The sequence below is a fragment of the Euleptes europaea genome, chromosome 7 (assembly GCF_029931775.1).
Source record: "Euleptes europaea isolate rEulEur1 chromosome 7, rEulEur1.hap1, whole genome shotgun sequence".
Taxonomy (NCBI): Eukaryota; Metazoa; Chordata; class Lepidosauria; order Squamata; family Sphaerodactylidae; genus Euleptes; species Euleptes europaea.
The window spans coordinates 11210190-11226908 of record NC_079318.1 but is presented as its reverse complement, the minus strand read 5'-3'; the positions used below and the strand labels follow the sequence as shown (position 1 = coordinate 11226908).

The window sequence follows — 16719 nt, the reverse complement described above, 5'->3', positions numbered from 1 at the left end:
GGGTCGCCATGAGTCGGAAGCGACTTGACGGCACTTAGCACACACACAAATGTATTAGGACAGCAAGGGAATAGCTTGTTGCTGGGCAGGGTGTCTCTGTGTGCTAGGAATTGGGGCAAGAGTCACGGAGGGTTACAGTGAACCATAACAAGAACTGGGTGAAACTGTTACTACACTGCCGCCTCTATGTCTGTAGTGCTATCAGCTTTACCCTGAATGTTGATGGGTTGTCATATCTTGAATTTGGATAAATACCTCTCCCTCAGTACAGTCGGGACTCCGAGATTTCTGCCCATTAGGGCCTCTGAGTCAGCAGCTGCAAATAAACTGTTTTTTTGAAATAACGGTTCGGGTCTCTCTCCCCTCCCCGAACCCCTGGTTACTGCATCAGTAGAAAAGGGCAAGAGTCCAGTAGCACCTTAAAGACTAACATAAATATATTCCGGTAGGGTATGAGCTTTCGTGAGCCACAGCTCACTTCTTCAGATGCAAGAGTCCAGTAGCACCTTAAAGACTAACAAAAATCTTTTCCGGTAGGGTATGAGCTTTCTTTTTTTTAAAATGTTTTAAATTATTTTTTTATATATTCCATACAATCAATTAACATTATCCATTAGTCTCTTCCAAATCTTAGTTTAACCTACAATGTATATTACTTCTTCTACTGTGACTTCCCCTCTTCCTTCATCTATCTCTAATTTATCTTCATAGTCCTTTTTGCATTTATTTTCTAATTCTGTATAAAGTATCCTATAATTGTTAAAAAAAATTACTTCCCCATTTATATATTTCTATAATATAACCATTTGTAACAATTGGAATTAGTCTAAGTCATAACCTTTAACGTTTTGGATATTAAGTTCATTTTTACAGTATACAGTCCATGCCTCCCACTCCTTGACAAATTCATCATTGTCTTTTTTATTTACTAACGCAGTTAGTTTCGCCATTTCTGCTAGTTCGAACATTTTATGTATCCAATCAGTTTTGTCCGGTGTCTCAGTCATTTTCCATTTAGCTGCATAGACCATTCTTGCAGCTGTGGTGGCATAAAGTAAAAAAGTTTGTTGTATTAGTAGGGTATGAGCTTTCGTGAGCCACAGCTCACGTCTTCAGATGCAAGAGTCCAGTAGCACCTTAAACACTAACACAAATATTTTCTGGTAGGGTATGAGCTTTCGTGAGCCACAGCTCACTTCTTCAGATGCAAGAGTCAAGTAGCACCTTAAAGACTAACACAAATATTTTCTGGTAGGGTATGAGCTTTCGTGAGCCACAGCTCACTTCAGATGCAAGAGTCCAGTAGCACCTTAAAGACTAACAAAAATATTTTCTGGTCGGGTATGAGCTTTCGTGAGCCATACCCTACCAGCTCATACCCTACCAGAAAATATTTTTGTTAGTCTTTAAGGTGCTACTGGACTCTTGCCCTTTTCTACTACTGCAGACAGACTAACACGGCTATCCACTGTGAATTATCTCTGTGTGTGTTGTGCCGTCAAGTCGCTTCCGACTCCTGGCGACCCTAGGAATCAAAGTCCTCCAAAACGTCCTCTCTTTGACAGCCTTGCTCAGGTCTTGCAAAGTGAGGGCTGCGGCTGCCTTTGTTGAGTCCATCCATCCTTTGTTGGGCCTTCCTCTTTTCCTGCTGCCCTCAACTTTTCCTAGCATTACTGTCTTTTCCAGTGATTCTTGTCTTCTCATAATGTGACATCAGTTGAGTCATTTTCGCTTCCAGGCCCTAGAACGCGCTCAGAGGAGCCGCCTGGGAGCAGAGCAGCCGCGGCAGATCCCGGCCGGCTGCCTTGAATTATTCATGGGAGGTGGATTCTATTCGCTCGCACAAATTGAAAGCAGCGCTCGAGGCTGCCTGAGCGCCCCCCCCCCACTCCCTTCCCCCGCCTCCCTCCAGCATCCACCCACCCCCTTCGGCCTTTCTAGCGGCTTCTTTCAGCCGCCGAGATTCTGCAAGCGCTAGGATCGCCTTTCCTTTGTCGTTTGGCCTCTACCCGCTATTCTGGAAACTTACTTTTCAAAACAAAACTTTGAAATGCTCTTCGTTATACTAAAAAGGAAGGGGAAAAAACACACCCCGAATTTATGCTCCCAAACTCCAATGGCGCAGCTAATTTTTTTTAAAGCCGGCTTTGGGTTCGAATCACACTGCAACTGCAGCAGCGCCGAGATCTCCAACAAGAGATGTAATCGCGTTTGATTCCGGCCCAGCCATCGCGCTGGAGAATGGACGGCTTCTGTCTCCTGCATTGCTCTGTGATTTTTTTTAATATAAATTGATGCTCAGGCAGTGTGGAGCAGTTCAAAGCTCCCGCCCCCTTCCCTGGACTCCCCACCGCCCAGCTGGGAGTCCAGGGAAGTTGTTTTTTCTAAAGTAAAACCTCCGTATTCAGGTTAAATTGCCGTGTTGGCACTTTGCAATAAATAAGTGGGTTTTGGGTTGCAGTTTGGGCACTCGGTCTCTAAAAGGTTCGCCATCACTGTTCTAGGGTCAGTTCAGGCTTGATTTGATCCCACTGGTTTGTTTTTTTGGCAGTCCACTGTATCCTTCACACTCTCCTCCAACACCAGCTTTCAAAGGAATCTACTTTCTTCCTGTCAGCTGTCTTCATTGTCCAGCTTTCACACCCATACATACTAATAGGGAATACGATGGCATGAATTAACTTGATCTTGGTGGCCAGTGACACATCTGACGGAGCGGAGTGCAGTGGCTCCCCTGCATTAAGAACTTGAGCTGTCCTCTTCCCGCTAATCCCTTCGTGTTAGTGGTGAGGTTGAAGAGAGGCTGTTCTGACCTGGTTTCCAGTCTCTAATAAAATTACGGTGTATTAATGAAGGTGTGATTGCCTGAGAGGAGGGAAGTCACAGGTATCTTTTTGCAGTGGCTCTCCTCCTTCCTAGAAGGCAGGTTTCAGAAGGTAGGCCTGCCACACCAAGTTTTCCAGACAATTCCTTCCAGTTTAAGGTCAGTATTGTTTATCAGTCGAGCTGACCAAGTCCCTTTTGCAGTGGAAAATTTAAGGAACAGACTTTTTGGGTCAGACTAGTGGCCATTCCTAAATTGAGCCCGTTCTAAATCCGTAGATGTCAGCGGGTTTAAAAAGGAGTAACTTTGCTTAGGATGGCATTATTTAGCTGCTGTCACCTCAACGTTCAACCAGATGCTTCTGAGGAAGCCCATGAAGTAGAATGAAGGCCACAACCTCCCCATGTTGTAATCCTCCCAGAAGCCATTTGAGGTTTCATCTAGCTCTCATAGGTAGTATCTCTTGATAGAACTGGAATTTGGCCAGTTTCTTTTTAAAGCCATCAAAGCCAGTGTCCATTACATTTATGAATTCCATAAATTATATATTTTCTGTAGTTCCTTGTGTTTGAACCTTTTGTGTATCAACTTTGAACAGTCCTGAGATCAAGTATCCTAGGAGATGAAGACAAATTCCACCAAGTCTCCACACCATGCACAATTTTACAAACTTAACCCTCTTAAACCCTCTCCCATCTTGTTTTTCTATAAATAAGATGCTCTTTAGCATTTCCTCATAGAGAAGGTGCTTTATCATTTTGGTTATCTTTTCAGCATCTGTTCTAGAACTCTCTATTCTTTCTGAGGTGTGACCAGATTAATATTTCAGATTCAGTTGCACAGTAGGTCTATACAAGGGCATTGTGATACTGTCCATCAGCCTCTTTCTTAAAACTCTAGTAGGGATTTTGCCTTCTTTGCTGCTGCCATGTCAAGTCCTGCTAATGCACACCGCACTTGATAGTTGTGTTGACCTTTCACAAAGAAACCATTAATGTTAAAGCTGCAAACTATGCATGCTTTCTTGAGAGTAAGTTCAAGTCAGCTTGTTGGGATTTATGAATTAGCTTGCATAGGATTAGATTGTTCATATGTGCTGTCATTGGTGCTGCTGTTCCAGATTGGGTTTTAAAACCTCAAATTTAGCTACTTACTTTATAATATGTGACTTTATGTATAAATGAATTTCAGGCTATTTAAGAGTTTTGAATACTATAGGAACATGGTTATTTATCTAAATGTATTATTACCATGTCCCGGTAACTTGGAATAGGTAATAGTAGAAAACTGTGCAAATGTAATATCCAGTGTGGTGTAGTGTTGTAACTATTGGGCTAGGATCTGGGAGACCTGGGTTCAAATCTCCACACTGCCATGAAGCTCATTGGGTGACCTTGGCCAGACACCCACTCTTAGCTCAACATTACCTCAAAGGATTTTTGTAAAGATAAAATTTGTGAGCGAGAACAGCATATGCCACTCTGAGTTTGTTGGAGGAAGAATGGGATAACGTATTAGATGGGCTGACTGATATCCCATGTATTTGCCCCAAACACAGATCCAAACAGGCATGTCTTGGAAGACTTTTGAAAGGTTCTTAGGTTTGGACTTCAATATGTGTAAGCTGGGACGGAACTCCGTGACTGGAGGGCAGGCACTAAGAAGTGCCCATGCTCTTTGTGCCCATGCTGACTGACTTGCAATGATACCCCAATGTATTAAGGGACTAGTTCTACTTGTTAGCTCATTGAGGCATTTCATCCTAACACCTTTGCATCCCCATTTTGTTGTTTGTATAAGTTTCCGTTTACTCAGAAATAAATCCCACTGAATGCCACTGAAATGTGCACACGATGATGGCCTTTCTATAGATCTGCATTACTATATGGCATACTTGCCCAGATTTTATGTATATTCTTTATTTGTTGGTTAATTATTGTGGTGGAATATTTTGGTTTTCTTAGTATAATAGTAGTACTGTAGTGAACTTGTACCACAAAACAATCTGTCTCCTTACATCTGTCCCGTTAATAGAACTGCACTTTTGTATTTGGAGTTACTGTGACTAAATACTTTAAAAAAAAAAATTTTTTAACATATACATGATTGATGTAGGAATGGCCACACCTGGGGGAGTTAATGCTGCTGTGAAGGAAGATCTGGACATGTGTTGAGACATCCAGGCACTCTGGAGAATGATCATGTGAGTGAGAACCAAATGCAATGCTGTATGAGATTGTGGTGGCAATGTTTGTTTTGAATTTGGGGCTCTGCTTCTAAACTCATGTCTTTTGCCCTTACCTAAATCAGCACTAACCAGTTGTTTTGTAGGGAAAGACCCTGAGATTCTCACACAGTGTTGTGCTTAGATAGCTTGAAACTGGATAAAAGTATGTAGCTCTTCCATCTATGGCAGAGTCTCTTAGAAGAGAGAACATAGTGCTAGATCTCAACTGCTTTCCTTCACCCCAGCAGAAGGTTCTATTTATTTATTTATTGGTCTTGTATCCCGCTCTGTTTCCCAGCCAAGGCCGGGCTCAGAGAAGCTAACAGTCATAAAATATAATACACATATTTAAAAACATAATACATATTGATTAAAAGCTAGGTCAAATAACAATAGATTATTAGATCAGTTGGCACTATTCATTGCAGGAATCCATGGCAAGACTGGGGAAGAGCAATCTGGGTCCGCAGTTATAATGTATAGCTTGAAATTATAAAGAAAGGGGGGAAGGAAGGGAGGCAAGCTGAGATGGATACTGTAGCTGTCCTCAGCCCTAGAAGAAGAAGAAAAGTTGGTTTTTATATGCCGACTTTCTCTGCCACTTAAGGGAGACTCAAACCGGCTTACAATCACCTGCCCTTCCCCTCCCCACAACAGACACCCTGTGAGGTAGGTGGGACTGAGAGAGAATGACTTGCCCAAGGTCACTCAGCTGGCTTCGTGTGTAGGAGTGGGGAATCAAACCCGGTTCTCCAGATCAGACTCCACCATTCCAAACCACCGTTCTTAACCACTACACCACGCTGGCTCCCTAGGCCTGGTGGAAAAGTCATACAAGCCCTGAGGACAGCCAGACATGTTTCGGGCCAGGGACCACCAGTAAGTTGGTATTCACAGAGTGTAATGCTCTCTGGGGGGCATATTAGGAGAGACGATCCTGAAGATACAAAGGTCCCAGGCCTTGTAAGGTTTTAAAGGTAAAAACCAGAACCTTGAACCTGATCTGGTACTCTACCTAGAGCCAATGCAGATGTTAGAGCACTGGCTTAATATGTGCCGTCAGTCAGCAGAGTCCCCATAAGGACCTCCCTGCCGCATTCTGAACAAGCTGGAGTTTTCGGATCAGTCTGAAGAGCACCCCTACGTAGAGCGAGTTACAGTAATTTAGCCTAGAGGTGACTGTTGCGTGGATCACCATGGCTAGGTCGGGGCAGGAGAGAGAGGGCACCAGCTGCCTAGCCTAGTGGAGATGGTAAAATGCCTCCTTTGCTTCGGCTGTGAATGTGCATCCATTGATAAGGAGGCATCCAGGATCACACCCAGACTTTTGACAGCAGGCATAGGTGTCAATAGCACCTTCCCCTCCATTAGAATGTTGTTTGTTCCCCACTTTTCCTTCCTCCAGCTCTTCCATCTTAAGAGGGGATGCCTCATGTTTTCTTTATATGCAGCAATGGCTACAATTCACTGGTAAGAGGAGAAAAGTTCCACCTGCTGTAGGATCTTCTCCCTCCTTGGAACTTAGATTTTCACAGGACACTCAGATCAAAGAATGAAGTTCCTAAGGAATACATTTTGATTTTATCCAACAGAGGTACTACCAATGTGTGTTGGGTGCATGTGGTTCTGGGCTTTGTGGATGTGTCGTTTACTGGTAAATGGTGTTAAGTCCAAAGCTAATTTGCAAATTCTGCACTGAACATCTGGGAGTCATTATAGATCACTTCAAGTGGCCTTTTCACAGTACAAGTTCTAGTTTTCTGAGAAAGGGAACATATCACTGTTAGAAGTTAAGCAGGCTTCAGAATGTTTGTGAACAGATATCCTAATTTAACTCAACATTTGTCCATTTTTATTGTTGTAGGTAGCATACATCTATCCTTATGCTCTCTCATGTTACTTTTATTTGAATATGGGCCTACAAATGAGGTGTGAGTCCTGTGTACTAACATGTTTGCATTGCTAGTTACTGCAAATCAGTCTTCTGTATTAATAAAAGTGTATTTCTTTCCAAATGTTACTCAGGTTGCACTAACAAGATGGCAGCTAAACTGCTGAGATTCCTGGCTATATCTCCTCATAAAATAGGCCAACGGTTCAATAAATATGGATATCTAGCATCAAGCAACAGTTTGTATGGGATGTTAAGCAATTCTCTATCTGCAAAAAGATTATTCAATCTATGCATTCCAGAAACGGTGGCTTCTCACTTAACTAATACTTGTGGGCAAGCGAAAACCTGGCAGAGATGTCTACAGGCTGATGTTACTACTGCAGCAAAAACTATGAATCATTTTATTATGGACAGCTGTCCTTCAACTTGGGAACAGTTTCATACTGCAAACGCTTCAATGTATGAGCACAAACCAAAGTGTACAAGAGAATTTAGTGAGATACCAGTGCGACATTATTCAGTTTTATCAACAGGTAAAATCATACCAAATCAAGCTATTGTGTCAACCAAAAGGCCACTAAAGGCATCTAGGACCAAGCAGCCATCCAGAGCTAATCTGCCACAACTGTCTGAAACAGAGGTACAGTATGAAGTCTGGTCAGAAAGACCAATGATTAATGGAGTTGTGTAGAACAGTTATTAAAAACTGTAGATCTGGAGAAAATCTATGCTTTTTTGAGTGAGTGAGTTGGGGCCTGCCCATAGAAGCCTGTGCTCTTTTTTTAACTAGTTCTTCAGCTCAGTTAATACCAGTAGCCATGGTCAATAAAAGAGACACTGTGCATGTTGGATAGGCTTTTGTTTTGTTTAGTTGAACACCAGAACCTATGACTTTGTCAAGCTGCTTCAAATTCAAAGGCCAAAGAGGAAGGAGGCTAAGGGTGTGCTAGGCTAAGGCTATAACACCCTGTGTCGGGAGAAGAAGCAGGAGCAAAAAGCCTATGCATTAATTCTCCATTTCTGAGGCCTAGGAAGCTGACGCCTGCCAGGGCCTTGGGCAACAGAGGACCCTCCAGCAATAGGGGGCACCATGGCGACACATCACAATGTGAAATCTAAAAAACATACATTGAAGGGTTTAAAGAAAACCAAAAGTGATAAAGGGAGGCCTGTAGCTTTAAGCAATGGATTGCCTCAGTGGCTGTTGCTAGGCAACCACAGATTTCTGGCTGCGTTTCTCTGAGTAAAAAGTTAAAGGGAGAGGGCAGAGTCTTTTCCAGGCCTATTTTTGGCCTTTGAGGTAGGACTCATGGGGGCCTGGCCAGCTCTAGGTTGGAAAATGCCTGGTGATTTTGTGGTGGAGTCTAAGGAGGGCAAGGGTTGGAGAGGGGAGAGGGCTCAGCTGAATATAATGCCATAGCTTCCATCCTCCAAAGCAGTTATTTTCTCCAGGGGACATATCTCTGTTGTCTGGATTTCAATTTTAATTCTGGGAGACTTCCAGGACACACCTGGAGGTTGGCAACCCTAGGCCTGGCATCAACCTCTGGGTGACTTGATACCACCTGCCTTGCATGACTCAACTAGGCCCAACTGCATGCTACTGTTCGACAGCAGCCACCCTATGAAAGCCAGTGTGGTATAGCAGTTAGAGCTTCAGAGTACGGTCTGGCTGACCCAGGTTTGAATCCCCATCTTGCTGTGGAAGCTCATTGGGTGATTTTGGACCCATCACATCCTTTCATCCTAACCTACCTCACAGGGTTGTTGTGCAGTTAAAAAGGAAGAGAGGAAAATAATAGAAGCTTATTTGGTTTCCCACTATGAAGGAAGACGGAGTATAAACGAAGCAAATAATAAGTATAGCTGAAGATAGGCAGATAAAAGGTAGTTTGGTGAATGGCTGAGAAGAAGAGTATGAGGCAGAGAAAGAGGAGAGCTATGAGGGTTGCCAGAAGGAGGAGGCAAAGGGGAAATATAGGGAGGGGGATACAGGGGAAAGTGAGGCACCCCTCCCACAAGTCCCCGGGGTTTTCCCTACCATACAAATAGCCTTGGGGGCACCACACAACTGGGCCACAGTTTTCCTTGGTAGATGCTGCCGGGGGGCGTAGGTTGGGTAGGAAGGAGATAGGGTTACCTACTCCAGGTTAGGAAATACCAGGAGATTTGGGGGTGTATCCTGGGGATGGTGGGGTTTGAGAAGGGGAGAGACCTTATAAGAGTATAGTGCCGTAGATTCTACCCTCCAAAGCAGCCACTTCCTACAGGAGAGCTCAGGTTTCCAGCCTCCAAGTGAGGGCTGGAGATCACCCAGAATTATAACTGATCTCTAGATGACAGAACAGTTCCCACCCTTAGTGTAGTAGGAGGTGCCACAACTGGTTAGTAAACTTATTCAGGTTTTAGGATTGATGTTCTGTTAGTGCAAATTCTAAGGAGACAACTCTGTTCCAATTTTTTGAAAACCTGTTAAGCATCAAATGAATTGTTTTTGTTTCTATAACCCGACTAGAGTTCTATAACTTTACAACTGTATTAACATGTGAAGTTACTGAATTACTGGCTGCTGACCTATGTGTATAGATTTTTGCGGTAGCTTGCAATTTTGCATAGTTTTGACAACTACCATGTAAAAATAACTGTAGATGTTTTTGCAGTTGTTACATAGGGTAATATTTCAAAATACGTCTAAGTAACTAATGTTGCAGTTCCCTCAAGTATTCCTCCTGAGTACGTTATACTGCAGTATGTGTGTGTATATGAGAGAGTGGTTTGTAAAATGTGTCCTTAGGTTCCCATATCCTTGAAAAGCCAGCACAGTTCTACATTATAGTGAGTCTTGGATGCCTAAGAAACTTCTAAAAGAGAACTTTGGGGGAAGACACCAGTTTTTGGCGCTGTAGTTTCTTCCAGTCTTGTCTTAAAAAAGCAGGGCAAAGTGGAGCTGGACCCCCCCCCCCCCCCCGCCCATGGCACAGTATTGTCTCAAAGATCGCACTAACTCAGGCTGTGCCCCTTTTCTTTGATATCTAGCACCACCTGCTGGATGTAGAAATGTTCAGGCTCTGTTGTTGGTGTTTGCATAGACCAAATGTTACTTTTTACACCTTGGATGAGACAATGCTAATCTCTGCAGTAAATCAAGCTGCTACTAAATCGTTGCGCCCCCCCCCCCCCATACACACACACTTTTTATTATATGAAATGTTGGGAATGTTGCAAAAAAAAAAAGCTTCCATTCTAGAGCATTCTGCTATGATAGGGAGGGAACAAAGGGAGTAGAACCTTAAGTTTAATTGGAATACTTGGGCTGAAATAATAGGTATTCAATTAATTAGTTGATTTAGAAAAAAATGTTATAAAAATAAATATGTTAACTAATGGCTCAGTCTTGTGCATATTTGTTTGGAAGCAAGTAATTTCAGTGAGTTCTTGTAGGTTATCCGGGCTGTGTAACCGTGGTCTTGGAATTTTCTTTCCTGACGTTTCGCCAGCAACTGTGGCAGGCATCTTCAGAGTAGTAACACTGAAGGACAGTGTCTCTCAGTGTCAAGGGTGTAGGAAGAGTAATATATAGTCAGAAAGGGGTTGGGTTTGAGCTGAGTATTGTCCTGCAAAAGTATTGTCCTGTAAGTATCAAGATAATGTGCTAATGAGGGTATGGTATGTTAATATGGAACCATTGTATCCTGAAGTGATCTGTTAATGTGTGTAATCCAAAACTAATCTGTATGGCTATTGTTGAATGTTGTCTTTGTCTGGAGGTTTTTCAGGGCAGGAAGCCAAGCCTTATTCATTCTCCAGACAAAGACAACATTCAACAATAGCCATACAGATTAGTTTTGGATTACACACATTAACAGATCACTTCAGGATACAATGGTTCCATATTAACATACCATACCCTCATTAGCACATTATCTTGATACTTACAGGACAATACTTTTGCAGGACAATACTCAGCTCAAACCCAACCCCTTTCTGACTATATATTACTCTTCCTACACCCTTGACACTGAGAGACACTGTCCTTCAGTGTTACTACTCTGAAGATGCCTGCCACGGTTGCTGGCGAAACGTCAGGAAAGAAAATTCCAAGACCACGGTTACACAGCCCGGATAACCTACAAGAACCAATGAACTCTGACCGTGAAAGCCTTCGACAATAATTTCAGTGAGGTTTACACTTGGCTACTTGTGCATAAGAATGCAGCCTTGGTATGCATAAAGTTTTTTAAAAAACATATTTACATAAAGGGATATGCTTTTTTTTCTTAGCTGCAAATTCTCCTGAGGCACCTGCACTTGGACTTTGTTCTTAATCAAGAACTATAGGGACGAAATAAACAGGTTTCTTGTAATATTTTATAGATCTAACCCTACATCATTGATATTGGTGAGGGGTTTTCAGTTTGAACACCAAAATTAAGATTCAGGTGTGTAGCATATAGGATTTGTGAAGTGCAGTGACTTATTACATAACACTATATAGCCACCTACTAGCAAAATACTAGGATGTACTTCATTATTTTCTTAAACTAACCTTTGTTCCTTTGGCACAGGATCTTATGCAGTGCACAGCCTTTGCAACAGCAGACGAATATCATCTTGGTAACCTAAGCCATGACCTGACATCACAGGGATATGTTGAAATAACAACATTACCTAGAGGTAGGCTTCTGATTAACAGTTTTTCTTCTTAAAATAAATTGTGAGTTGGGTGAATAAAGTTCTTTTTAGCAGTGTAGTATTGCTAACAAGTTTCTCTGTTTGAAACATTATTTCCTTGGTGCCATATTACCTTGCATAGTGTATTCCAGATTTTTTTGCATAGAAAGTAGCATTCTTTTTGTTTATAAAATTATAATTTCTAACAATTGAAACCTTGGGAACGAGTATATGAATTGAATAGTGCATGAATTGGAAGGGGATTTAAGAAACAACCACGTGAAACATCATCCAGTGTTTGATACAATGTAGCCCGAGTGCCACTTCGTCAGAACCTGCCTGCTTCTAAGAAATGTATGGTCGATGCAAAAGCACATATGCAGAGTGATTCCCTATGTACTGTTCCCTACAATAATTTCCTTAAGCTTTCTTCATTTGAAAGAGCAGTACAGGATTTTAGCACAAGGGTTGCTGATCAGTAAACAGATATTTACTGGGTTTTTCCCCTCCGTCCTTTTGCATATTTGCAGCTCTCCCACTCCTTCACTCCCAAACTTCTGTTTAACCTCTGGTGAAGGAGCTGATAAGAAAATATTCTGAAATAACTGATGTACAGAGCACAATATGCCTATGGGCAGAATCCATAGAAATGAGCATGTTGAGGAATGGGCTCATGTAACACTTGGATTAAGCATTAAATATTAGCATTTTAACTGAAGAATAAAATAGAGTATAACTTAAGCTGTGTGCGATGTCTCTGCCGAACAGAATTTCCCCAAGAATTTCTGTTGGCATCCTTCTGGAAATCCCTATAAATTTAATCTGAAAAGAGAAAAATGGCGCATTTGTTTTTGAGACCTATACTCAAGTAGCACTGGTATTTTCCTCTGTGCAACTACTAGCAGTTCATATGTGCATGTTTTAGTCAAGCGACCTGACATTTTATGGAAATGTAAACAGTTTTTTTCCTAGCTCTTTGGGATATAAAGAAAGCTTTGCACTATATTGCCTAAACTATGTTTTTTAGACTAATACTATGTAGTGCCTTGAAGCCACTAAAGCCTTCTGCTGTATGCAGAAGTTTCATAGATATCCTTAACTTTAAGGGAGTTGGATCATCCAGACCTTTGGTGGAGAATGGATAACTGGATAAGGATTGAGTAAGGACTGTGAATGTTAGAGGAGATTAAGTAGATTATTGGCAGCATCAGATTATGGAAAGTTTTGTGTTGAGAATAATGATGCCGAGCTCTTTAAACTAGTTGTTCACATTGATTGTATCATAAGTATATGCAAAACATGTTCTGCAAAACATGAGTAAATAGTGAATTCCAAAATCTGAAGGACTGAATCTCCCCATATGAGTTTATATGGATATTAAGATCCTCACAAGGTTTGCCATCTTTTTTTCTCCTTCAAGGAAGTGAGATCTATGACTGTTTGGCAAGAATGTTTTCTGTGGTGGCCCCATCTTTACGGACTAGGCTTCCAGTTGAAGTAAGGGCTGCCTCTTCTCTCATCCAATTCTTCTGGCCATGTAAGCCTATACTGAGTTTGGTTTATTGCTCATTAACGAAGCCATAAGCAAATACACAAGCGCATATGTATAAACTTGTGTGTGTGTGTGTGTAAAGTGTCTTTAAGTTGCAGCCGACTTATGGCGACCCCTTTTGGGGTTTTCATGGCAAAAGACTAACAGAGGTGGTCAGTGCCTTCCTCTGCACAGCAACCCTGGTATTCCTTGGTGGTCTCCCATCCAAATACGAACCAGGGCTGACCCTGCTTAGCTTCTGAGATCTAACGAGATCAGGCTAGCCTGGGCCATCCAGGTCAAGGCGTATAAACTTATAAAATACCTAAAATTCATAAATACATAAAATACATATAATAAAATTATACAAGTTCAACAATACCTCTTGGAGCAAAATACCTGTATCATTTAGTAGGACAGTTTTAATGCCATTACTTAGGTATTTTGCCACCTGGTAAATTTTCTCAGTATCCACCTCTAGATCTGATAAGAGAAAAGGGACGATCCAGCGTTCTAGAGGAAGTTTATAGTTTGTTAGAATGGGTGTGATCCACCTGGTTCTCTCCTTATTCCAATATTTACAAAAAAAGAAGTAGGTGCCCTAGGGTTTCAATTTCACCAACTCTGCAGTCACACAGGCGGTCGCTGAATGGGATTTTTAGAAAGTGACCATTTAAAACCTGCGTGGGGGATGCATTTAGTCTTGCTAGGGTGAAAGCACGTCTTTGAGCCGGGGAAGTTAAGAGATTAAAGTACATGGGAAGAACTTCTGGTGGAGAAATTTCCCATTGTAACAGTGGAACAGACTCTACGCGCTCTGCACTGAGTACTACCGAAATCCAAGTTAAAAAGTCTTCTTATTTTACTGCTGAATTTTTGCTTACTGGAATGAATCGGAGGTTGCAGAGGAAGACCTAAAAAGTTTAAATTACTATTTATTAGGTGTTCCCTGGAGCTGGTGTAATTGTCTTTGGCAATCAGGTGTAGGAAGCCACTCTGTGCATTGGGATCGGTAAAAGACATTTTAATCCTCATTTTTAGAGCCTCAAGCCAAGCTTTAGCTTCCAGGGAGCGCTGTGCAAATTCAGTTCTGAGTGCTGTGCTTGCCACACATCCTGATACCCCTGGGATAGTACGTAGGAAGTAGGACTGTGTGCTGTCTAATTTTTCACTCCCTTGGTCCAGATACTGGCACTAAATAGTAACTGAGGGCCGTATTAGATACTTTGAGGGCTGTGGGAACGAATTTGGCACCTTTTGTATGGAAAAATCTCAGGAGTGCTCTGGAGGAGATCTTGGCTGCCTGGGATGCTAAGCACACGTGGGTGTTCCATGAGAGATTGTAGCTGAAGACGATTCCTAGATATTTAAAATGGAGGACTTGCTCAGTCTTCCCTCCCATGACCTGCCACGTTTTTAGACTGCCAGAAGTCATTTTAGAGGACCTCAAAATTTTACACTTCTGGTAATTTATTGAGAGATCTTCCTTGTTACAGTATTTGGCAAACACATTTATTGCTGCCCTGAGTCCTGACTCTGACCTTGAGAGTAATAGTGCGTCATCAGCGTATAACAAGATTGGAATTTCCCTCCCAGCTTTTTGATGTAAGGAACCAGGTCATTTATATAGAAATTAAACTGTAAAGGGGCTAATAAGCAACCCTGCCTAACTCCCCTTGCAAGTAGGAAGTAATCTCTCTATTGCCCCTCTGCTCCATAATGGACTTGCGCTATCTGATTTTCATGTAATTTTAAAGTTAACCATAGGAGTCTGCCCTCTATGTTAGTCCTTGCAAGCTTGGTCCATAAATGGGTTCTCAAAATTGAATCGAAGGCTGCACGAAGATTCATAAATGCAGAGTATAGTCTGCCTCCAGGAAAAGCAGAGTATTTCTCAGCAAGATGGTAAAGGATTGTTACAGGCTTTGACATATTAGAACACATGTACTATGATATTGGTGTTGTACATATGTAGAATTATTCACTATAACATCTAGCTACACATATGAACTGCAAACAATACAGCAGAGGCTTACGTTTCCTTTTAAAAGGACAGAAAAGCCAGGATCGTCTTTGTCAGAGGTCTGTGTTTCTAAATCTGCAGTGTCAGCACAGGTGTGCTAGCAGTATTTTTCTTCTCCTTCTATGACCCTTTCCAGCTTAGGAAACGAGAAACTTATAATTCTCAGTATTGAACTGAGTGCAAAGAACAGCTGTTTGAGAATTATATTTTCATGAGAACAGGTGTTTGAGAATTATTTTTTCATGACGATGAGTGTGTAATGATCCAATTAGTACTCCATGTGAGTTCAGCAAAGGGTCATCTAGAAATATGCTGATTGAGATGAAATGATGTATTTTATGATTTAAACATGAAAACGTGATGCTATTGATAAATGAATGGGTTCAATCTCACCGGATTTTGCTGTAGATGAGAATGATGGTAAAATTGAGAATGTAAAGAAAAGGTAAAGCTCAAAACTAGCTGTCTATAGTATAGCAGGAGACCCTGATAGAGGAGGATGTCCATATGTGGTCATGCAGGGGAAAGCCACTGAGCATGTGCAGTAGAAATGAGAATTATTTTATTCTCAAAGTCAACCTCATTAGAGGGGATTGAAATAGTGTTAATACAGGCAAGGAGAGGGCTAGAACTTCAGACCTCTCTCAAAGGGTCTAAGAAGAGGATGTTGGTATGTATGGCTTTACAAATACATTATTCTAAAATGTGAATTAGATACTTTGAACTAAATCAGACTTCTTTAACTGTTATATTTTAAGTATTGGATTTTAAAACTGAATAGTATGTAGAACTTGCTTGCTTTATTGTATACATTATTACTGAATGTTAAGATTTTAAAATTCTTGCATATACACATATATATACATAATTACATTGGAGTACATCAATAAAAAGACTTTTTAAGTGAGTAAAGTAGTTGAGTCCTGCTTAGTAGATGACTATCTGAATAAGATAACATACCACTTTTCTGGAAGGGGTCAATTCTAAGAGCATAGTCACTTGAAAGGCACTGACCCTCTTCAGGATAAGAAAGTGGTCTAGTACAGAGGCACCTTTCCTAAAGTCTATCTGCTCAGGGTGAAGAATTGCCTCTGTATCCACCCATTTTTTCAATCTGTTTAATAGGGTGGCCGCATAAACTTTGCCTGGAACTGATAGGAGGCTAATAGGATGGAAGTTTGCAGGATTGTCTTTTACCCCTTTTTTGTAGATTGGAACTATAATAGCATGTCTCCAATCTCTCGGGATGATTCCCAGGGAGTTAATTTGCGTGAAAATGGGAGCAAGTTTAAGTAAGCCTATACTATTTAGATGGGCCTTTTCCTGACTGGTTCTAATGGTGTTTAATTGTATTAATATTTTTATTATGTCAAGGTTCTGCTCAGCTTTAATTTACTTGTTTTATTGAGCTGCAAGAAAAAAGTGGTAAAAGATTACAGGTTGTAAATATTAGAGTGAGCAAAAATATAGAACTGTTTTGTCTGAACTGTAAAAATATGAAAACTCTGATCATGTTCACAATGTTTTTTTGAAGATGTTTGAGGTAAAT

At 41.3% G+C, this 16719-nt stretch overlaps 1 protein-coding gene across 1 annotated transcript in view; it reads left to right on the top strand.

Annotated features, from left to right (window-relative positions):
- The first annotated feature begins 7090 nt into the window (after positions 1-7090).
- RMND1 (required for meiotic nuclear division 1 homolog) overlaps positions 7091-16719 on the top strand; it is a 33249-nt gene continuing 23620 nt past the window's right edge. Inside the window, exons 1-2 of the mRNA XM_056853659.1 lie at positions 7091-7585; positions 11511-11619. Of these exons, the coding sequence (XP_056709637.1) occupies positions 7091-7585; positions 11511-11619 (604 nt within the window). The remainder of the gene's footprint in view (positions 7586-11510; positions 11620-16719) is intronic.